Genomic DNA, 24,993 nt, shown 5'->3' on the forward strand with positions numbered 1-24,993 from the left:
GCACAGCCACCTGCAGATGGCTCGTCCCCTGATTCGAAGAGGAGTAGAGTGGAGACCCGACTAGCATTGAGCTTTTCCAATGAAGACAAAGTGGGAACCTTACAGCCATACAATGATGCCTTAATGGTTACCCTTAGGATAGGAGGGTACGATGTGAAGAGGGTGCTGGTGGATCAGGGCAGCAACTTAGAGATCATGTACCCTGACCTATTTAAAGGGCTGAAGCTAAGATCCGAGGACCTGACCTACTATGACTCCTCTCTAATAGGGTTTGACGGAAAGGTTGTCTTTCCAAAGGGCCAAATCTGACTACCCATTCAAACAGGGACAAAGGTCGTGGAAGTGAACTTTATTGTGGTAAATGCCTATTCCCCCTACACTACCATCATGGCAAAGCCTTGGCTTCACACCATGGGGGCCATAGCTTCCACCCTGCACTTGAAGGTGAAGTATCTATCTAGGGGACGGATTGAGAAACTGGTAGGGAGTCAATCTATAGCCAAGCAATGCATAGTGGCTGTAATTAGGCATCAAACCGGAGGCAAGCCTTCGGCCCCCTCGGCAAATGACTTATAGCAATCGAGGGTGCCAGAGTTGCCCACGGGTGCAATGGCAAAAAGGGCTAAGTGTGAGCAGCTGGAAAGGGTTGTTATTGGCAATGATAAAGAGAAGTTCTTCCAAATTGGAGTTCAGCTGCCTCCTCGGGAGAAGGAAGAGTTGATAGATTTCCTTAGGAGAAATATTAATGTGTTTGCTTGGAGCCTTATGAGGCCCCCGGAGTGGATCCAGACTTTATTTGCCACCATTTAAACGTCAATCCATCTGCCCTCCCCAAAAAGCAACCACCTCGGCACTTGTCCAAAGAACATTCTAATGCCGTCAAGGAAAAAGTGCTCAAACTTAAGCAGGCTAGGGCTATAAAGGAAGTGTTTTACCCGGAGTGGTTGGCCAACACGGTGGTGGTAAACAGAAGAAAAGTGGGAAATGGCGGGTGTGTGGACTTCACGGATTTAAATAAGACTTGCCTAAAGGATCCTTTCCCTCTGCCTTGGATAGATCAGCTGGTGGACGCGGGCCACCCTCGGATGAGCTTCTTGGATGCTTTCCAGGGATATCACCAGATACCCTTGGCTTTGGATAATCAGGAGAAGACTTCTTTCATCACGCCCACGTGGAATTATCATTACAAAGTGATGCCTTTTGGGCTGAAGAATGCGGGGTCCCCTTATTAGAGGATGATGACCAGGATGTTCGAACCACAACTAGGCAAGAACATTAAGGTCTACATAGAGGATATGGTAGTGAAGAGTAAGGTAAAGTCTGAGCACATAAATGATCTCGGGAATATCTTCGAGATACTGAGGAGACACAAGCTGCGCCTCAACACCGCTAAATGTTCCTTTGGAGTGGGCTCTAGCAAGTTTTCGGGATATATGGTTACCCATCACGGAATTGAAGTCGACCCAAACAAGATTAAAGTGAACCATGATCTACAGCCTCCTCGGAATCCCAAAGAGGTCCAAAAATTGACAGGAATGACTGCCGCTCTGAATCAATTCATTTCTCAATCAGCGAACAGGTGCATGCCCTTCTTTTAGCTGTTACATAAGTGGAAGGGATTCGAATGGACAGAGGAGTATTCCTCAGCCTTCCAACAATTGAAGGAATATCTTTCTCGGCTACCCATTATGTCCAAGCCCAAACAGGATGAGGTTTTGTTTGCTTACATTGCTGTGGCCTCACATGCGGTGAGTCTGGTATTGGTGCGAGATGAAAATAGAGTGCAGAAGCCAATTTATTATATGAGCAAGTCATTATATGAGGCAGAGGTTTGATACTTACCCCAGGAGAAGGCTATCTTGGCGATAGTGCATGTTACGCGGAAGCTTCCACATTACTTCCAAGCTCATACTATTGTGGTTCTAATCCAGCTCCCCCTCCGACCACTACAATAAGGAGGGTGGCTCAATGGGCAACGATCCTTGAAGCCTTTGATATCAAATATATGCCTCGCCAACTTAATGACCGAGTTTGCCAAGCCTTCATGTGAAGAAAACAGTGAAAGGCCGAGCATGGATGGAAAATCAGTTGGAGTGGTCTCCTTGTAGGAGCCTTTACCTTGGAGAGTGTATGTTGACGGTATAACAAACCAAAGGGGAACAGGAGTGGGGCTACTTTTAGTATCTCCCAAAAGGATCATCATCGAGAAATCCTTAAGGTTGGGCTTCTCGGCCACAAACAATGAGGTCAAGTATGAAACTTTGCTGGTGGGGATGGCTATGGTCCAGAAAATGGGAGGAAGAGTAGTGGAGATGTTTTTAGATTCCAGGATGGTTGTAGGCCAAGTAAAGAGGGAGCTAAAGGCTAGGGATGTGAGAATGCAAGAATACCTAAACCAAGCCAAGCACCTACAATAAGGGTTTGACTTCTTTTACTTGCACCAGATCCCCAGAAGTAGAAATACGCATGCCGATTCCTTTGCCACTCTTGAAACCTCCTCGGCACAGAGTCTACCTCGGGTCATCCTAGTTGAAGATCTATGCAACCCTACCGAGACAGAGAGGGAGAAGGTTCAAGTTCATCAACTAAGGGTGGGACCTAGTTGGATGGATCCTATTATCTTGTTCCTTAAGGATGACATCTTGCCTAAGGAGAAAGGGGAAGCTAACAAAATACGAAGAAAAGCTTCGCGATTTTGGCTGTCCGAGGACAAAAAGTTGTACAAGCGCTCTTTTTCTGAGCCATATTTGCTGTGCATTCATCTTGCAGAGGTAGAACCACTCTTGGAAGAACTGCACGAGGGAAATTGCGGAAGCCATACAGGAGGCGGATCCTTGGCTCACAAGGCCCTTACTTAGGGATTTGGTGGCCCAACATGCAAAGGGAAGCACATTAGTACATGAGAAAGTGTGACCAATGTCAGTGATTTGCTCCCAATAGTCATTAGCCAGAGGGCGTTCTTAATCCCTTATTTAGTCCCTGGCCTTTCACCCAATAGGGTTTGGACATTGTGGGGCCCTTCCCCAAAGCAGCAGGGAACAGGAGGTGGCTTCTAGTCAGCACAAATTACTTTACCAAGTAGGTTGAACCCGAGCCACTATCAAACATTAGTGATGTGGATGCCAAAAGATTTGTATGGAAGAACATTGTCACTCGATTCGGGGTTCCTCGTACACTTATCTCGAACAATGGACCTTAGTTTGATAGCAAGGCCTTCAGAAGGTACTGTTGAATTGGGTATCACAAATAGGTATTCCACTCCAACTTACCCCTAGGGGAATAGGCAAGCCGAGGCTATTAATAAGGTTATAGTAAATGGACTCAAGAAGAGGTTAGATAACGCAAAGGGCAGATAGGTGGTCGAGCTCCCACATGTCCTCTAGACATATTGGACCACTCCTTGCAGGTCAATAGGGAAAGACCCCCTTTTCAATTACCTATGGGGCCGAGGCTGTGATTCCTCTAAAGACTGGATTCCTAATGCTGAGAACTAGCTTATTCACTCCAAACAACAATGATAACCTACTGGAAAAGAGCTTAGACTAGATTGAAGAGCGAAGAAAAAATGTCATGGTCCAATTGGCGTATTAGCAACATAAGCTCAAGTAAGGGTATGATGCCAATGTGAAGCCAAGGCCAGTAATGCCTAGAGACTTGGTATTAAGAAAGGTTTTGGGTACTATAAAGAACCCAGCATGGGGAAAGTTAGGGATAATAAACACTCCCAGCTTGCCTCCACTCCGAGTTAGCAGGGATGCCTGCAAGATTGAGGGTCTCCATCCACACCTCCTTATAGTAGTCCCTGCAGACCTCAGCCAGCTCCTCCACTAGTCGGTCTTCGGTCTCTTGTGCCCCAAGGTCGTAGGCTACCCACTTCGAAGCCTCTACCGCCTCCTCGGCCATTCGAGCTGCTTCCTTGGCCTTCTGCATGTTTACTTTCAACTCCAAGACCAACTGCTTCTGTGTGGCCAGCTCTATCTTAGTATGAGAGAGTTTTTTACATTGATCCTCAGCCTGGTCCTGGACATTTTTCAGACCAGCCTCCATGCCCTCTCCTCCGCGGTCAGCTTAGTGGCGAGCTCTCAGTTTTCTTGTGTAACGGCTCCTAAGGCCTTTTTGGCCTCGGCGCGGAGGTTGGCTTTGACCTTGGCCTCATTCCTGGCATCCTTAACCCATTCCTCGACCACAAAAACCTCTTGGATAGCCTGCACAAAAACGACAAAGGAACACCATGTAAAAAATAATAATAATAATAATAATAAAATGGGAAGGGCAACTTAGCATTTAATTAAAAGGTATGACTGTGAACCTACCAGGGCTAGATCCCTTTTCAGGGACATGAAGAGGTCTGGCTGCCTCATGTGCTTTAAAGCAACCATATCTTTCGGTAAGAGGAGGGGCTGCTCTAGGGCCTCAACCACATAAGAGGCATGCCTTCTCTGAAACTCCCTAATAGAAGAGTTTAATGGAATGGCTGCGGCATCTAACTCCAGCCGAAGAGCCCAGTGGTGATGTTGTTAGCGCACCTCGACCATACCCGAGTCCTCCCTACTCTCCATTACGGAGGCCCGTCCTTTGTCTCTGGCCATTTTCTGCTGCTTGGCCTCTTTCTGGTGGACCACCTTGCCCTCCTTCACTTCCTGCTCCTTCCTTTTCTTCTTCAAGTTAGGGATAGGGAGCAGGCCGACTGTAAAGAAGGAGGAGGAGAGGGAAAAGTGGGAAGAGGCTGAGACTTAAGGGCCTCCTTGAATGACGACCCTTTATTTCTCCCTGGGAGGAGATCCTTTAGGCTTTTCCTTGGGTTCTGGGCCATCTCTTCCTCTTCCTCCTCAGAGCTGTTATCTACTTTTGCAACCATGAGGCCTGAGGTGCGAACACCTAAAAACCTGTTAAACTCTTCCTCTGTGTCCGATATATGGATGACAGGATCTCCTTGTTCCTTCCTCTCTTCCTCGAGTTGGAACCAGTCTATTTCTTCCTCGAGTGATAGGCATGAGGAATCAATCTCTTCCCTTGGAGTCGCTGCTTCAGGGAGAGCACGTTGAGAAGGTAGCTTAGTTGGCACAATGTCTTCTCGAGCAAGGAACCCAGGTACTGAGACGTCTATCCTACGTAGCCAAAGATCGCCTGCCCTAATCGCATGGCCCACATCCTAGAAATTGTCTGATAATGGCTCAAACTCTAGGATAAGGTGGACCACTCTCAGCTGCCTGTCCTCGCTCACAAACACCTCAGACCTTAGGATTCTATTGAGGTCAGCGATGTTGACCAAACTGAGGTAGGATGCTACGTGCCTTTTATCTACCAAAACAACCGAGAAGCAAAATCACGGTTAGATCGATAACACCCATCATAAAAAAGAAATGAAATACTAAAGGGAAGAGTAGCAAAACTAAAGAACTAAATCTCATGTCAAGGGACCTAACCCTAGGGTAGCCCACCTAGCTCTCCCTCTTGAGTTGGGTAATGAAGACCATCATGCCATTCTCTAGAGGCGGTTAGGTAGTCATCTTTCATGCCCTTGTTGAACTTGGGAAGACGCGATATAAGCCTAACAATGGAGGACCTAGACTTGAGGTAATACCTCGAGTCAGCAAGTGAATGGCATTCATACATATGGATGACGTCATGCCAGGTGAGTCTCAAACTCATTTGCTCGTTGAGAGTATCGACGCTACCTAAGACTCTAAATGGGTTGGGCGCACACTGGTGAGGACACAGCTTATGGTTAATTAAGTAATCTCTGGTTACCCTACCCATGAGAAACGTCATTCCTCCTTCTACGAAGGCGATCAAGGGAATAACAACCTCCTTTTCTTTTCTATCTGTAACCACCTGATCTAGAGCACAATACCGCAGGGAAACTCCCTGGGGAATGTGGTATTTAGCCCTAAAGCCCTCCATACTAGTGGAAGAATCTACAAGATGTTTGAATCTACCCATCTAAACAAGCTAAAAGGAAATGAAGGAAATGTTTTTGAAAAGGGGGAGAAGGTTAGAAGGCCAAGGAGACTGGCCGAGAAGAAAAGAACCTAGGAGCGTGAAAACTTACGAGAGTAAGAACAGGTGACACTTCAGGAGCTTCTTGAGAGTTGGGAGATTGGGGAAGTCTTGAAAGCTTGAGAGTTTGAGAAGTCTTAAGAGTTTGCAGATTTGTAAAGTGGAAAAAATAAATCCACCATGCGCCTTATATAGGAGGCAGAATTGAGTGGGAGTTATCCCACTCAAAATTCAAGGAGAAATGCCAGTTGTAGAAACTACATCTCATCGTAAGATGTAGAGAACAAAGCGCCACCTAGAGCATTTAATGAGACATCGTGGGCTCCGAAACGTCAGGAATAGTTACGGGACAAGTGAAGCGACATTCTCACGTGTGGAAATCAAAGAAACATATGAAATTAATTATCTTAAGTCATGACACTGGAGTTTTTAAGGGCTATTGTGGGGCACAAGACTTTAGATAAGATACATGTGCCATGTGTCATGACCATGGCCGAGGAGCCCATCATCGTGCCGAGGAGGCCACACGCTCGAATAGTAAGGGCATGTTAATGGCACAATGCCATAGGAGGTCTTGCCGTTAAGAAAAGGCTTCGGAGAGAAGGTTAGTCTTGACATAACTAGAGGGATGATGGCTGCTTCCATATTCAATGCATCCCACCAAACCCCCTGGCTGCATTTATGTGGAGAAGACCCTTGAACAGTGCTGTCTTGGCCGCTACAACTCACAAGAGGCTTGGGGATGTGTCTGATGGGACAAGCACTCGAGTGGTGGGTTGAGCAATCAACAAATGGAGGACTGAGATCGCCTGAGGAGAGCTATATAACGTGAAAGGCCCCCCAAAGAGGGGAAAAAAAAAGTCTGTAAAGAAAACATTGTAGCATTAAGAGAAGTAATTGTAATCAAACCCAAGAGCAATATATTAAAGTACTACTCTCCTCGGACATTGCCGAGGAAGAATCTCTACGCATTACATACATCTGCTTATTACTTTTCCTGGCTCCCTAACCAACTTTAGCCCAGTAAAGGTGTTGCCCACTTCATTGAAGCCTAGACTTTCAGCCCACTCTCTACAAATTTATTGTATTAGGCTCTTTGGGCCTTGATCCATTCATCTTTTGGATTACAGGACTAAAGTCTACCCCTACAATATATATATATACACACACACACACTACTATTTAAGAGACTTCTCCTGTTTAGACCGGATTTTTTTCTGTTCCAAAATACCCCTACAACCGTCATTCAAGTAGGGGTAAATCTTAGTAAAAATTCTTCTTTAATCTCCACGTAAAACATTATCTACAAAATAGGATCACTTACTCTTACCTAAAACATTTCTTACAAAATAGGAATTCAAATTTGCTATAATCACTCCTATCAAAACACAGTACTTAGAAATTTTAAAAAGATAGTTTCTTTCTTTAATCCACTTTTTTTTTTAATAGTCATCTAAATTCAATTTTTTTTAAGCCATCTAAATCCATGTCTTAGTTTTCTCCCTCAATCCCTTTATTCGGTTATCCCACTTCCTTTTTTTTTCCCTGAATTATCCAACTTACAATTAGTTTCTCATCCACGTTTTAATCTATACTACTATTTAAGGGGTTTCTCTTGTTTAGACCAGATTTTTTTTTTTTTAATTCCAAAATACCCCTACAGCCTACCTTTAAGTAGGGGCAAAAATTCAAAACTCAGTCAAAAGCTCTTCTATTTTTTTTGGTAAAAGTTAATAATTTGTATCCATTATAATTTGGAATGACTACATTTTTCAATTACAAAAAAAATCCTAGGGGTATGATGAAAATGTATTTTATCTATAAACGCGTAGTGTATGTTTGGATAGCGTCTTGCGCGTCCAGTGTCCAACGTTTTTTGGTGGGTCTCATGCACTGTTCATGGGACCCATAAGTACTTTTTTTTTTCTTTCTAGAAAAACAACTTTAAAACTGGGTCCCATGGTATTATTCACACATTTAAAAATTATTTACTACAATATTTTCAGTTTTCAGTAATAAGCGGTATCCAAACAGTCTCTTAATACTCATCACACCTCTAGGTTTTTTTTTTTTTTTTTTTTTTTTTTTTTTTTTTTTTTTTTGTGATTGGAAAATGTAGTAATCTCAAATTATAATGGATAATAATAATAAAATTTACCCAAAAAATAGAACAGCCTCTAAGCGCGCTACATTTTCCAATCACCAAAAAAAAAAAACTAGAGGTTTGATGAGTATTATGCATTTATAGGTAAAATACTTTTTTCATCACACCCCTATGATTTTTTTGTAATTGAAAAATGTAATAATTCCAAATTATAATAGATGCAAATTATAAACTTTTACCAAAAAAATAGAAGAGCTACTATTTCCTACTATAAAAGACGATTACAGTATATCAATCAAAATTCAAAACTAAAATTCTTTACTTATTTGAAGACATAAAAAGAGGTAAGTTTTCAGTGAATTACCCAACCAAGCCACCTTTTATTACTATAAAAGACAATTACAGTATATCAATCAAAATTCAAAACTAAAATTCTTTACTTATTTGAAGACAAAAAAAGAGGTAAGTTTTCAGTGAATTACCCAACCAAGCCACCTTTTATTACTATAAAAGACAATTATAGTATATCAATCAAAATTCAAAACTAAAATTCTTTGCTTATTTGAAGACAGAAAAAGAGGTAAGTTTTTGGTGAATTACCCAAGTGCTAATTTGTTACAGAATCTAAGTAATAGAGGTGAGAAAATTAAATTATCATGTTTAGGTATTTACTTTATGATTTTGATATGTTTCTTAGCCGGTTTTATAAATATTTGCACTCCCTCTCTTTCTTTGTGATAAAGTGTGTAGTTGAATTGCTTCTTTATTAAAAATCTTGATGTGAAAAATTTTCAAAACTGGGTTGTTTCTATCTGATTATTAGCAGGCATTTGTTGAGATTTACTTTTTATTGTTAACATCTTCTCTCTTTGTTACAATTTCTTAGTCCTTATGAAGCTCTAAAAAGCAAATATGTTGAATTGAAAGTATTGTACTTTGGAAAGAAAAATGGAAGAGCTCTAAAAAACAAATATGTCAACTGCATCTGCAAGTTTATTTAAGATTTAAGAATTGAAGCTAGATATTAGTTCAAGTTTATTTAATATTTAAGAAATAAGTTGGGTTAGAATTATAAGGGTGATGTGTTTGATGTTCAATGCACCAATCCTTTAAATGTATTCCCTATTCAAGATACTCATGCTATCAGGAGTGGTATTAACCTAGATAAGGGAAGAAGAGCCTGAAGTGCATGCAACAAAGAAAGTGGAATACATTTGGAATGGAAAATTATTCAATATTTCGAAAGTACCATAAATGCGTACTCCCCCCTCTCACATGAATTGTGGGTTCCACCATAAATTTAATTAGTGGGACCCACAATTGTGTGAGAATGGGGAGTACGCATTTATAGTACTTCAAGAGTATCCAATAATTACCCGTTTGGAATGGTTTATGGTCAACCAAAGCACAAAAGAGGGTATAGTAAACCTGCTCACATAGTTATTATAAATTAGATTCTAAAAAAAAGTTATATAAAAATTCAAATGGTTTATGTCTTTGTAAACAAAAAAATATATTTCTTATTAAATAGACTAATTTGCAGCCCTCTATTGGTGTCTTTGTACCTTACCCATTGGAACCGTTACCTCTCTAAGAGTCAGTTTTTGATAGTTAGATTGTAGACACTGAGAACTCTTTGGCTTCGGTAATCAGATTCCAAGTTAGAATATAGATATCTGCAAACTTATGCTTTGTCCATTTCCTATTTTTAATACCATTTTTATTTTGGTAAGTATTCTTAATACCAGTGTTTCTTCTTTATTTTTGTTTTCGTTATATGTACAACTTTGGGAACGAAGATGTAACATATGGTAATGTATATAAGGATTAAAATAAGCATATGTTACACAAATTTTGATATTAAGGGTATTAATGTTTTCATCCATTGGTATCTACTTTCTTTCCTTCTCACTCTCTCTGTTTTTATTCATTACACAAATGTTGCCATGCTAATTGAAGGAACTCTATTTGTGTTGTGTTGTGGTGGGTAGGATCCAAGAAAGCACGGGTGCGGCTCTAGGGTCGCCGCACTCGCACCGGACTCGTCCCAACATAGCGTCCAATGTCCGATGTGCCGATTTGTCGCTTTTTTTTTTTTTTTTATTCACGCCGATTTAGGCTGAAACCAGCCGATTCGGCCTGATTCGGGCGGAAACAAGAGCCGAAATAGCAGAATCCGTCCGATTCAGGCCGATACAGCCAATTCCGACTAAAATGGCCGTCGAAATAGGCCGAAATGGGCAACTGGCCGCCATTCTTCTGCTTCATGTGGCCTTGTCAGGGGGGGGGGGGGGAAGAAGAAGAAGAAGAAGAAGAAGAATAAAGGTATATAACAAAAGAATATAAATTAAGTTGGTGGGAAAGTCAATTGTTTCATGTCGGCGGGCCTTGGGAATTGAAAAATAAGTAAAGGAATCTTCTTGAAAAGTGGTTTTTTGTTTACAATTACCAAAAATATTGATTTCATTAAAAACAAATCATAAATAATTGTTTTTTAATAATAAACTCTACCCTTTATTTGAATTTTTTTATATAAAAAATATTAAATTCACTATATAATAATATTTTTAATAATTTTTTAATCACTGCACCCGGCCACACCTTACTTTTTTAAAAATTGCCTCGCATCCACACCCAAATCTGGAAACGCACCCATGCTTCATAGGTAGGATCTCGCAAGCCGTTCTTATATTCAATGGAAGACTTTGCAGATATGACGGACAATTTTAATGAAAAAATTTTGATTGGAGAAACCTTATTTACCAAACTGTACCGTGGGACAATCCAACATGGCTGGCTTCCATTTGAAGACTGGGTTGTCACCGTGAAGATTTGGGATTATACTCTACGAACATCGTGTTATCTCAACACAGATGAAATGCTTAAAGTATGTGGGTGTGTGTGTGTATATATATATATATATATTTTTTTTTTTGTGTTTCCTTCTTGACTAACCTGTTTTCACCTTTGAAAGTGATCATTTTTTACATGATTTTTAACAGGAAGAAGTAATGTTTCTAACACAACAAAGTGCAAAACAACATCCAAATGCGGTAAATTTGATAGTCTATTGTAATAGACCCTACTCCGAAGCTGTTGTTTATGACCTCAATCCTTTCGATACTGTTCATATTATTGTTCTATTTTGCTATAAGATTGGCTCCATCTGAAGTTATCACTTGCACCCAATGCCTACAACCTCAACCTTTATCCATTGTTATAGATAGGAGAAATGTCATTTGAGTTAAAATCAATTGGTATAAAACAATATAATTTTGGTGGTGCACTAGATTGTTAACCATATCTAGAATTTTGAAATAATAGAAGAAGACTCCCAAATTACTGAAAATAGCTTATGTTAAAATTGGCATTGATAACCAATGAGTTCTAGCTCAACTAGCACCTCCTCCCTATTGAGGGTCATGAGATTGTGGATTCATGACCCATTGGGTATGTGAGTAACTTACCTACTAAAAACAATTGGCATTTGAAATGTACTACAAATCCACTATAATTTTATATTTTAACTTCTCTTCTTGTCCCCGCTTTACTTTGAAATCTATTAATTGTCATTTTTCTTAAACTTGAATGTGGATTTATTTATCTTATGGATGAAGCATCTTGGGGAACATGGGAGTGGGGGTTGGTTTTTTTTTTTTTTTTTTTTTGGAGGGTGGTGGGGGGTGGGGGAGTGGTGGTTGGTTTTTTCAAGAAAAAACCAATTCTTATTTTGAGGTCACAGGTGATTCAGTTGTAATTAGTAAACACAGTGGACTTTTGTGGGAACCTGGTTGTCAGTACTTTCGTAGATAAATTGTTATTACCGTGTCATTGAATTCCTTGCGTTTGTGTTTAGGTATTCTTACTTGGCTCCAAAGGATTAAAGTAGCTCTTGGATTTACTCGTGTGGTTGAATTTCTTCATGATCCAAAAAAGCCTTATTTAGCGCGCAACATTAACGCAGCTCATATAATTCTTGATCAAGTTCAGTAATTGACTCTTGATAGCTATCAGTAAATCCATCTTTTTCCTTCTTTTTTATTTTAAACTTTTTTTTTTTCCTTGACTTTTTAATCAGATGTTTAGGATTGAAACCCAAAGATATTTGACTTTTCAACCATGAGTGGAGGGATTCTTGGCAAGCTGACTCGCCTCAAAAACGGCTTGTTAAATTTGGCTATGATGTTCCAGAAGACTGTCCCTTAGGTATTGAGGCTTGAAGTTACTTATATGTTTTCAATTCAATGCATGCTTTTAGATTATTTGTGCATCTATTATTAGTATTCTACTCTCTTTCTTTTCTTCTCTCTTAATTTTTATGCCGTAGAAGTTGGCCAACTTCATTATGGACCAGGCTGTACACGATGTTAAGCATTCATCATGTTTTGACGAGCTATAACAGCATTATGATAAGAGCCTTCAACGGCTTACACTAATCGATTTACCTTGAAAAACTGTGTTTTTTGAGTATTTCTTACTGCAAATTGATTATTGTGCTTGTCAGGTGGACTGGATGAAGATGGATTTGAGGTAACCTACCTTGATGTCTTCTCTTTTGGCGTTATTCTCATGGGGCTAATAACAAAAAGAATTGTGGACAAGAAAGATACTTGGAAGACTTTCGTTTACCGTTGGGCTTTTGGAAGCAGTATAGGCCTAATCGTTCTTTTGTTCATGAAAGCCTTATTGAAGACCCTGGCTTTTATGCTTCTGATGGAATAATGATAACTGAGCTTGCCATGCGCTGCATTCAAAGTGAACTTGATAAGCGTCCTTCCATGAAGGATGTTGTCAAGCGTCTGGAGGGTTCACAAGTTGTTCAACTTTATGGCAATGTAGTTGGAATGTGAAATATGGGGGAGATCGACTTGCTCGTAAGTCAAGGCTAGGCTTTGGGTTAAAGTAGAGTATACTTGTCCTCTACCAAGGAAAAGGATACTTGTCCTGTAATCAAAGTGTGAATTTGGGATTTTACTATGCTTTAACAGATATAAACTGGGCTGAGATTATTTATACACCATGAAAGGAAAATGTTTCTTTTGAAAACTGAATTTCAAAGGATTCCCATCTTTCTTTGTTTGATATCATTACCTTTTTCTTGGTTTGCTTGTTCTGTATCAAGCACAGTTACGAAGTTGATTCCTGAATATGTAAAGGTTCTAGTTCTAGTCTAGCGCCAAGTCTGCCAACGTGATGCATATGACATGGGAAGCATTTGTCAAGAAAGAGTTGTCACATTTTTGTTCACATGAGCTTAGTGTTGGGGGGCATGCATTTGATTGGATTTGGGTTCAACGCTTCAGACAACAAATAGAAGGGTGAAAGTTATGGACATTTCTAAATCCAAAAGATGTTGGCTGAAAAGGAATAGTGTCTATGCTGGCATAACAAAATTATTGTGCTTCAATTATTGTGTTCTACAAATTCCTTATTATCTTTTTCTTAAACGTCAAGATTGATATATATGTGAGAAACTGCAACCACGAGATACCAGGTATGGGAGGGTTTAGCCATGTATTAACATTTCTCAAAAACAACGGTGTGACAGATGATATTTTCCCTCTTAGTTACTATGTAAGAAATTACAATAATTTGGTTCGTAGTGACATTCTAAAAAGATTTGAATTACATAGATAAAGCTTGGTCTAGAACAATTTATCTAAATTATGTAAATTGTCATTTGTAAACTGATTTAGATTTTATTTTTATGTTGTTTATTGCTAGCTGGAGAAGTTATTTGGTGCCAAGGTTTTATAAACCTTTTATGGCTATCTTATGGGGATCCCCACCCTAATTGGGGTCTGTTTGGATAGAACTTATTTTGCTGAAACTGAAAACTGAAAACACTGTAACAAAATAATTTTTAAATGTGTGAATAGTACTGTGGGACCCATTTTTAATGAAAAAGTTGATAAAAAGTAGAGTTTGTGGGATCCGTGAACAGTGCACAAGTACACTGTTCACAGGAGACGGGCAACTGTTGCGCCTGAAAAAAAAAAAAAAAAAAAAAAAAGTGTGAAAACGCAGACGCAGCACTTAAGTGCTATCCAAATGAGCACTGAATGGCAAGAAGTAAACTTGAATGAAAGTAGTTTTAAGTGTATAATATTTTACTTCAATATATTTCATGATTGATAATTATGCAAGTGTATTCTTATTTTTTATAATTTTTTAATAGCAAAGACAAAAGTTTAACCATGGAGAAAATTATCTGTGATATTCAGAAATCCCATTTTTATTGTTCATCAGGATGTGGACATGCCTGCTATTCAGGATTTTCAAGAGATGTAACATTCCAATGGCAAATGCATGCTTTTGCATTAGAAGTAACCCTTTATGTTCTTGCAGAGTTCCCAACTGGCCTCAGTGGCCTGGCATCCATTGAGAAGAAAAGCAGGCGAATGGAGATATCACTCCACTGCTTTGCACGGGCTATTGAGTGCTTCTTCTCATGTATTGCTGAAGATTGATATCTACCACAATCGAAGAATTTTAAGAGACTGATGTGGTGGTTTGCAGCTTATCAACTGCCATCATAATGCACTGGTATGCCCAGGAAAGGGAAGTGTTTGGATCCAAGTACTTGAATGTTCTTGGTTGGATGCACTGCAAAAATAGATAGAAGCTAGTTTTGCTTTTAATCATTGAGGAGAGGTTTAGATGTTTATTGTTTAAACTTCTCGTGATTGCTAGGAAGTTGTATCATGTACCATTACCATAATTCTTGTAGCATATATAGTTGCTACTAGTGATGTAGGGTTAATATATTCCTTGTTTATTGGTAACTTTTCATGCTTTAAAAATGAATCAGAACCACATTTTTTCTCGTGTTATCTTCATAGTAGTCACAGATTGGTTCAGATTGTGCTTTAAAAAGCTATTCCAGTGTTCTAAGCCTTGTAGATGCTTAAAGGCTTTCGTGGATGTTTTGGATGCTTCTATGCTCAACTGAGCTTGTATGCTTAAGGTCACCGCGTTCAATGTTAACTGAGCTTGTATGCCAACAATCATCATCTCGCTTTACTCTCCAGTAATTAAGAGTTCGTTTGGATACAGCTGAAAACTGAAAAACATTGTAGAAAAATAATTTTTAAATGTGTGAATAGTACTGTGGGACCCATTTTTAATGAAAAAATTGTTGAAAAGTGAAATTTGTGGGTAGGAATGGCAACGAGTCGGGTTCGGGCCGGGTTTTTCCATATCCGGACCTGACCCGCGGGTCTGTCTCAGAAATCTGAACCCGGCCCGTTTATTAAACGGGTTTTTTTCTTTACCCCAAACCCGCCCCGTCGGGCCTCCACGGGCCCCGTCCCTCATGCCCAGCCAAGCCCAAAATCAGAAACACAAACTTCGATCTATGATTTTCCGGCCCAAAATCACAAACACAAACACAAATCCAAACATGATCACAAACATAAACACAGAAATCCTAAACACAAATTTTGGATCTATGATTTTCCCTTTCAAAATCACAATCACAAACACAAACTCATATTGAGAATTTGAGACGAACTGAACCCAGAAAAAAAAAAAAGAAAAAAAAAAGAAAAAGATGGAGATCGAGGTGGAGCGAGGCCGTGAGGCCATGGGCAAGGAAGATGAGAGGGGAAGACTGAAGAGGGCTGTGCGACAGTGAGATCGGCGACAGTGAGGCCGAACGGAGTTGAGACTTGAGAGAGTAGAGAGCTGTAGGCTTGTGATAGTGTGGCGACAGTGTGAGATCGGCCACGGACTGCCTGTGCTTGACTGCTTGTGGGCTTGTGGCCGTGTGAGACAGTGAGTGAGAGAGCTGAGACAGAGTGATTGAGTGCATGAGACAGTGAGCTGGAGATGTGAGGCTGAGGCGTGAGGCTGAGGGCATGAAATGAAAATTAGATCAGATTATGATTTATGAGAGGCGGCTGGGTTAGGGAAAATGGGAAATAGGGTTTTCATTACATCTATATATATAAGGGGGGGTTTTTTGTAATTTTAGGGTAACCGGGTCATAAACGGGTCGGGTTTTGGGTCGGGTTTCGGGTTTTTAAATAAAAACCCGAACCCGCTTCGGGTTTTTTTTTAAAAACCCATATCCAACCCTATTCTTTATCGGACCGGGTAAAATCCGGCCCATTAGGGTCGGACCGGGCCGGGTATCCGCGGATCGGATTTAAATTGCCATCCCTATTTGTGGGTCTGTGAACAATACACAATGTGCATTGATTGGCTGAAAAAAAGTTAGAAAAGTAAAACTTTGCAGCTACTGTTCATTGAACAGTACATGAACAGTAGCCGCAAATCTCAAAAACGCATGAAACGCAGATGCAAACGCGCTGAAAATCAGCCCAATCCAAATGTACTCTAAGATTTCATTTAACAATGAGCTTACGTCCCATCAAAATCAAAATTGACTGCCCCATCACATACACCCCACTGCCCTATCCCATATCACTAGAACTTCTTGGAGAAAAAAAAATCACTTTTGATAGTTCATTGGTAAATATTGCATTTCTGATAACATTGTCATTGATATCAAACAAAATGGGACTATTTCTATTTTGGACGGGTGAGAAGCCGAAGGGAAATCCATTTCTCACTGGCAAGCGGATCAAAGCTCTAAGGTATCTCAAACATTCAATATTTCTCAAATCCCTTTGACATTGACAAAACCAAAATATAAGCAGGGGTTTTTCCAGGGTTTACCATAGCTAAATAAACAAAGAGAGAACTAGCACTCTAATTCATAATTAACAAACGCTTAAGAAACAAAACAAAATGCCTGTTATTAATTTTCACTGTCCCTAAATACAAGGGTAAATATTAGTGCACCCAGTGGGTGTACGTACAACACATTGGTTCACACAGCCCTAAATACAAACACCAAGTACCACCAAAAATAAATAAATAAACCCCTCAAAAGGGCATTAATCTAAATCATATTCAGACTTCATCCTCATGAAGGAGTATTTAGGGAATACCAATCGGGACAAACAAGCGACCCTTCCTCAAGGTGGAGCTAAATAGAGCTGTTTTATTTTTTGTGGGTAAGCAAGAGATTATATTATTTTTAATATCCAGGGCATCAAAATATAAAAGCATAACAAGATCTAAAGGCGGACAATCAAAGCTAGTAAAATCTTCTTGTTGAGTTGCTCCAATCTTAGCTAATTTGTTTGCACACTAAACCATGGTTAACCTTCAATTAAACCAAAAGTACTAGCAACTGGATATGCGAAGAGAGTGAGCAGTGTTCATGCAATTTTACCTTGGCATCCACACTATAACCACTCTAAGCATTGTTTTAAAAGGTCATAGCATTCCAAGTTTTATCAAAATTATTTTGATGTACAGGGCAGGCCCAAGACCACCACCACAAAATGTTTCTACCTCTGGTGAAAAAAAGGCCACTACAAAATGTTTCTACCTCTAGTGAAAAAGGCCTCCTTCTTATTGTAAAAGGCCCAAAATTTTATAAAATTATATTTTTATTAAATCGTTGTTCACTTTTTTTTTTCAAGAGTGATAATAGGGATAATACAAAATTTATTATAGCCTTATAAATTGATATGTCACTAATTACAAAAAAAAAAAAAAAAAATTTGAACATTCATCAATTATAAAGTTCATAAATCACAATAATTGTTACACCATATTGTAAACATTTTGTAATAATTTTAGCACTTTTCTTTTTCATTTCTAACAATAATGCCTTCGTCCCTCCAAAAAATAAATAAATAAATAAATAATGCCTTCAAAATATAAGACCAATATAACCCCAACCCAATTGAAACCCTAAACTATTTCCCAAAAATAAATGTTGCAAATGTGTATGTATTAGATCATCAATGATGATTAATCTCCCCTAATAGTTTAAGACTTTAATTTTTGAAAATTGATATCCTAAATGATAGATTGTCAACATTAATAATATAATCTCCTATAAAGCCTCACAACAAATAATATCTATCTTTCTCTTAACAACAAGATATAAAATTAAAATTAGGTTACGACTTTACTTAACTATACATTGCCTTATATCCAAGAATCAAGATAAAATAAGCCTCTTTTTTTTAAAAAAAAATTATTTTATTTTCTTTGGTTAAAATTTGAGGAGATTTTGAATGAGAAACGTAGGCTTAATTCAAAATTTTATTTTCAATTTTTAGCATAAAATTTTTTTAATACATTTTATTTCACAAGGCAATACACATGTTATATGATGTGGCATAAATTTTTCATTAATCACTTCATTGTACGGATTATTTTGACATAACATTAAAAGATTTAAGACTAAACGGATATATTTGAAATGTCATAAATCAAATTGTCACATAATGTAAGTATGTAACAACATTTAGGCGTCAAAATGGAAATTTACATGGTAAAAAAAAATAAAGGGATAATTACATATTACCCACCTGTGGTTTACCCCTAATTCTAAGTGCCTACCTATGGTTCAAATTTTGACACTTTGCCCACCTGTGATTATCACCGTTTATGTGCCGTGTGCCCACCTCTCCCTCACCGTTACTCTAACATAGGAAATAGGTGAAAAGTCACTCCCATCCAGATCAAAACACTCACTTTTCCAAAAACCATTCAATCACTCTCATCCAGCTTGCTCACCAAAAATCACTCAGTGTCACTCCCAAAAATCACTCAAAATCACTCACTCACTCACTCCCCCCTCACCGTTACTCTAACATAGGAAATAAGTGAAAAGTCACTCCCATTCAGTCACTCTCATCCGGCTTGCTCACCAAAAATCGCTCAGTGTCACTCCCAAGAATCACTCAAAATCACTCACTCACTCACTCCCATCATTCATGCAAACCGAACCGAGGAAGACAGCTTCTCCGTTCAGCTGTGACAGGAAGACTCACTCATTATCGCGCTTCGCTTCACTTGACTAGGATTTGAAAGCTTGAGGTCGTGCATGCAAACCAATTTGAGGAAGATCAAGATTATTGCCTCTGTTATGTTCAGCCATTGCAGGTAGATTAGGATTTTGCATTTTAATCTTTGAAATCTAGGGTTCTAAATTGGGTCTTAAAATGTTGGTGGATTTTAAAATGCCGGTGGTGGGTTTTAAAATTGGGTATTCTTTCTTTCAAATTCGGTTCTTGCTTAACCATGGAACTGGTTAAGCAAAAACCCTTTTTTTTTTTTTTTTTTACGGAGTCGGAGAAATTTCCGATTGAAACCCAATTTTTTTTTTACAATTGCTCCTCATTTTTTTATATTGTAGGCTTTGATGATTGTTTTGTTTAGTATTACCCACCTCTCCCTCACCTGATCATGCTCATGATTGTTTTGTTGTAGGCTTTCTCTCTGCTGTGATTTGTATTGTTTAATTGTTTTTGTGGAATGTTACCAAATTGAAATCAATTTGATCATTGGTTACTGCTTCTGCTAAAATTATCTCTTTGCCGTGATTTGTATTGTTTAATTTTTTTTGTGGAATGTTACCAAATTGAAATCAGTTTGATCATTGGTTACTTCTTCTGTCAATTTGAAATCAGTTTGATTTACTGCTTCTGTCACCAAATTGATCATTGGTTCTGATTTTTAGATTAATTAGAATGTTACTGGTTGAGTCTGTTTTGGACAGCATGATATAGTTAGTGTCTAATGGACCAGTGAATTAATGGACCAGTGAACTAATTATGAATTTGACCAGTGAACTAATGGACCAGTGAACTAATTATGAATTTGACCAATGAACTAATGGACCAGTGAACTAAAAACCCTCCATTCCCTTTAAAAGTTGAATAATGCTCATGATTTTATTGAAATAATTATTCAGTCAATTATGATATAAGCTGGATGGTTATATATGCATTTTTAAAATAAGTCCAACTGCATTCTGAGTTCTCTTGTTTGCTCAATTCTGTTTTGAAATAAGTTTGTGATAATAATGGACCTTGTTTGCTCAAGACTGGTTCTAAGTCTTGGACCAGTGAACTAATGGTGCTGCTCTTATTACTATTATCCATATAGATATTGAGTCTTTATTAACAATAGAACTAGATGCCTCATTTTTATATGTATGCTTTAAGGCTTTGAATATCTTCATTTATAAGTTTTATCATCTTCATTTATTCTGTTGTGTTTTATATGCAGATGGCTGACTTGGCATTCAATTTTGAGATTCATCATGGTGGGCAGTTTGTGTGGAACCCAGATTTGGTATATTTAGGAGGTAGTACTTCTTTTGTTGATAATGTTGACCCAGATAGACTTAGTTATTTTGAAATACAAGATATTTGTTGTGATGTGGGGGCACTTAGTACAAGTAGATATCATTATCTTATTCCTAGAGGTAATTTGGAGCAAGGGTTAAGGCTTATAAATGGAGATGATGATGATGTTTATATGTGTGAGATTCATGCTGCATGGCCTACAGATAAGATAACACTATATGTTGAGGGTGGTGAAGAGCCACTTGCAATTGAACAACCATTTGGTAATGAGGAAGTAGCAAATGATGATGATAGGCATGAGGTGGGTGAGAGTGATGATGATGTGCATGAGGTGGGTGAGAGAGGTAATGTGGATGCTGAAGGAGGTGGTGGACAAGATATTAATTGGTTAGAGGAAGGGTTTGAGGGACCAAATTTTGATGATGATGTATTTGGAAATGTAGATGATGGGCCATCTACACATGCAGCCCCACATAGGCCCTCTGAAGGAGATGATGTGCCATCTACACATGCAGCCCCACATAGGCTCTCTGAAGGAGATGATGGGCCATCTACTCATGAGGATGTACATGTGTATGCAGCCCCACATAGGACTACTGCAGCTGACAATGACCCACCTCTTGAAGAGGGTTAATGGATTGACCCACCTCTTGAATATGACATGGAAAGTCTAGTAGGGTCTGATGATGATCAGCCAGCACCAGCTGCAAAAGAACCTGGGTTTAATGTCCAAACTGACATGAGAAAACCAGAGTTAAGGAAAGGAATGAAGTTTCCAAACCCTAAAGTATTTAGGGAGGCATTGAGGGAATATGCGATAAAGAAGCCAGTAGATATCAAGTTCAAGCTGAATGAGAAGAAGAAGATATCAGTTTATTGCATCAATGAATGTGGATGGAGGTGTTATGCATCTCAACTACCTGGAGAGTTGACATTCCAAATAAAAACATTCAATCCAGAGTGCACTTGCCTTAGATCCTTCAAACACAGCCAAGTGACTTCAAGTTATGTTGCAAAGAAGTTTATGCAAGAGTTTGACAAAAACCTCAATTGGAAAGTGGCTGGTGTTCAACATCATGTGAAGCAAGCACTTGAAATTAACATAAGTTACAATCAAGTGTATAGGACAAAAAGGAAAGCTACTGACTTGATTACTAGGGATGAACAGCTGCAATATGGGAAACTTAGGGATTATGCAGAGATGATAACATTGAATGATAAAGGAAGTAGGGTTATTTTGCAAACTGAAATGGAAGATGAAAATGCACAGCCCAAATTTAAGATAATGTATATTAGGTATAATGCACAAAAACTTGGGTTTTTGGGAGGTTGTAGACCAATCATTGATTTAGATGGGTGCCACTTGAAAGGGAGATTTGGAGGGCAAATACTTTCTGCCATAGCTAGAGATGCAAATGATAATATTTTCTCAGTTGCATTTGCTGTTGTTGAGCAAAAAAACAAGGATTTATGGGTATAGTTTCTGCAGCAGTTTTCAGATGACATTGGGGATCCAGAGCAACTTAATATGGTCTTCATTAATGATAGACAAAAGGTATGACCTACAATTGTACTAACATATTTGACCCACATATTTAAAGTTTAATAATACATGCTTCAGTTCATTTCAACATGTTTAACTAACATATTTACTTGATCTGTTTTGTATATGAATTAGGGCCTTATACCTGCAATTGAGATGCTGTTCCCAACTTGTGAGCATAGATATTGTGTGAAGCATATCTATGATAATTTCAAAGTGGATCATAAAGGCTTGGAGTTGAAGGATGCACTGTGGAGATGTGCTGGAGCCACAACAATCAGGGAGTTTGAGAGAAGAATGCAGGAAATGAAGGATTTGGATGTCAAGGCATGGGAGTATCTTGCTGACATCAACCCTGCACAATGGTCTAAGTCTCACTTTAGTAGTAGAGCTTTGTGTGATTGTTTAGCTAATAACTTGAGTGAGTCTTTTAATGCCATGATCTTAGAAGCTAGGGATAAGCCAATTTTAGCAATGTTGGAGTGGATTAGAGTTAGGCTCATGACCAAACAATACAAAAAGATGAGAGGTATAGCAAAATACATTAGAAAAGTTTGTCCTAATATTCAAGACAAATTAGAGAAGTTAAAATATGAATCTATACCTTTTAATGCTACTCCAGCAGGCAGCTTCATGTATGAGGTTGATAATGGTCGTGAGAGACATGTGGTTGACTTGGCTAAGAAAGCAAGCAGCTGTAGGATTTGAGATTTGACAGGACTTTCCTGCAAACATGGGATCTCTGCTATTGTTAAGAACCTGGAGAAAGTGGAGGACTATGTGCATCCTTGTTACTTAAAAGAGACATTTGCTGAAACTTACAAAGAGATAATATAGCTAATGCCTGGCCAGTCTGAGTGGGTTAAGACTAACCAACCTGCTTCTGTTGCTCCTCATGTGTATAAACCACTTGGCAGACCACCAAAGTAAAGAAAAAGAGATCCTGAAGAGCCAAGGAACCCTTATAGAGTTTCTAGGATGAACAAGACAATTAAGTGTGGGAAGTGCAAGAAAGAAGGACATAATGCATGAGGGTGCAAGGCAAGCATCACTGGTGAAACTCCATGGCAGAGAAGAGATAGACTTGCTAAATCAGCAGCTGTAAGTATTTCCATGCTTTGAACTATATTAATTTCCTCAAGTATTTCGTGTGTATGTAACTTGTACTACCCTCTTTTTAGGCACAAGGAAGTAAATCTACAAAAACAAAGCAAAATGCAACACCTCAAACTGCATCTCAGCCACCAAGTACTAGATCTCAGCTTACATACAGAGTTTTTGGTCAAACTGCATCTCAACATGCACCAAACAATAGATCTGAGGCTGCAACTCAACCTCCAACTAGATCTAGGGTCAACTGGTTCTCTTCATCCTCACAACTGAGCTTCCATACCCCTAGAGAGACATGGGATTCTTTACCATCTCAGGCACCTCTGTCTTGTTCTATTTTGTTTATTTTTTTCCTCTTACTTGCTTTTGTTGGATCATCTTGCTAATTGTTGGATTTTAGTTATGCAGCCAAGTGCATCTGTGAGCACTAGTCAAGGAAGTGGTGGTGGTGCTGCTAGGGGGTTTAAAGGCAGAAAGTTTCAACCAGTTGGTGGAAAGGGCAAGAATGCAGCTGGCAAAGGCACCTAAAGTAGTAAATGACAACTTGGAAGATGTTAAAGTTTCAACCACTTTTTTGTTATAGTTCACTCGTTTAATGTATATGTCAAGTGTCAAAAACAATATTGGCAATTTTGGTTGAAAATGTGTATGTCTGAGCACTAGTGGACTAGTAGTTGGGTTTTAATTGGAAGATGTGTAAAGTCACAGGATGTGCCAAAAACAATGTTGGCAATTTTGTATGCATGTGACATAAAGTATTTTGTTAATGTCTTCACTTTTATTTTGTAAAGTCACAGGATGTTAATGTCTTCACTTTTATTTTGTGAAGTCATAGGATGTGCTCAATGACTCTTCACTTTTATTAATGTTAATGTGCACTGAAACAGGATAAAGTATTTTGTTGTGTTGTGCTTGTCTTGTGCTTTTGGTGGACTGTGTTTTTCTTGTTTTGTTCTTTTGGTGGATTTACACAGGTATATGTATTCACACAACAAATCATGTGTATGTGTAAAACATGTTCCATTTATAGGCAGGTGTGCAACAAATCATGTGTATGTGTAAAACATGTTCCATTTATAGGCAGGTGTGCATTGACACAAGTGTATATATTGAACCAACATGTTCCATTTAAGTTATTATGTTATTAACATTTTCACATAACACTTTGTGCCAATATATATCAATCACAGGATGAAGTAAAAAAAAAAAATATTATATTAAAGAATATTTGCACAAAAACAACACTTTCCATTTCAATTACCCAATAACATTTCAACATCCCACCAAGCATCATGGCAGATTAAGGTTCCTCACTCTTACATTATTGTTCACTGAGGTAAAACACAACAATAACATTACAAAAATGAAAAATAACCATGACAAAACTAGTGCCATCTTGTACAATCTCTCACTCTCTCTAACTCTCTTAAGTTTCTCTCTAATTTCTACATAAAGCTCATGAGTTTCTCTTTTCCTCCGGTTACATCTTTCTTCCATTTCCTTAGTTGTCATTTCTCTTTGATTTGCAAGCTGCAATTCATTCTCAAGCATACTTATCCTTTCACGGTCACTCTTACAAGTTTCATTATCCACCCACTGAAAGAAGCTACATTTGGGACCAACCTGAGCATTACAATTATAACAATTAATTTCACAGTTCACAATTAATCACAACTAATAATTCAATTCAATTCAATTCAAATACAACAATGTAATTGTTACTCACATTAAATTGACTACAACCAACGAATCTTCTTCCATAGTTACCAACTTTTCGACTTGTTCTTAGAGTATAATTCTCAAGGGTACATAAATGACCATCTCCAGCACGGTAGAAACTACTAGTTGTAGAGCCATTGCCAGTTGATGAAGACATAGCAAAAATTTGTTACAAGCTTATAAACCAACAAATCTGTTACAAGTGGCAAGAATCAACTCATCTAAATTTAGTAACAACTACTCATGCTACAACCACATTGTTAAAAAAGTTGATGGGCCATAGACCTTTATTTTAAAGTAATAAGAAAATGCAGATATATTCATAATTGTTTGAA

The 24,993-nt window shown here is 38.5% G+C and overlaps 1 protein-coding gene and 1 long non-coding RNA gene across 2 annotated transcripts; both read left to right on the forward strand.

The window, feature by feature from the left end:
* Positions 1-20,947: 20,947 nt before the first annotated feature.
* On the forward strand, positions 20,948-22,537 carry LOC115980669. Its single transcript, XM_031102897.1, has 2 exons — positions 20,948-21,760; positions 21,965-22,537. The coding sequence occupies exons 1-2, from the start codon at positions 20,948-20,950 to the stop codon at positions 22,535-22,537; spliced, it is 1,386 nt and encodes a 461-aa protein (XP_030958757.1).
* A 154-nt stretch (positions 22,538-22,691) lies between these two features.
* Positions 22,692-23,767, forward strand: LOC115982941. The gene is made up of 2 exons (XR_004089787.1): positions 22,692-22,981; positions 23,348-23,767. It is a non-coding gene; the product is annotated as an uncharacterized LOC115982941 (long non-coding RNA).
* Positions 23,768-24,993: the final 1,226 nt, after the last annotated feature.

Source organism: Quercus lobata, chromosome 3, assembly GCF_001633185.2.
Source record: "Quercus lobata isolate SW786 chromosome 3, ValleyOak3.0 Primary Assembly, whole genome shotgun sequence".
Taxonomy (NCBI): domain Eukaryota; kingdom Viridiplantae; phylum Streptophyta; class Magnoliopsida; order Fagales; family Fagaceae; genus Quercus; species Quercus lobata.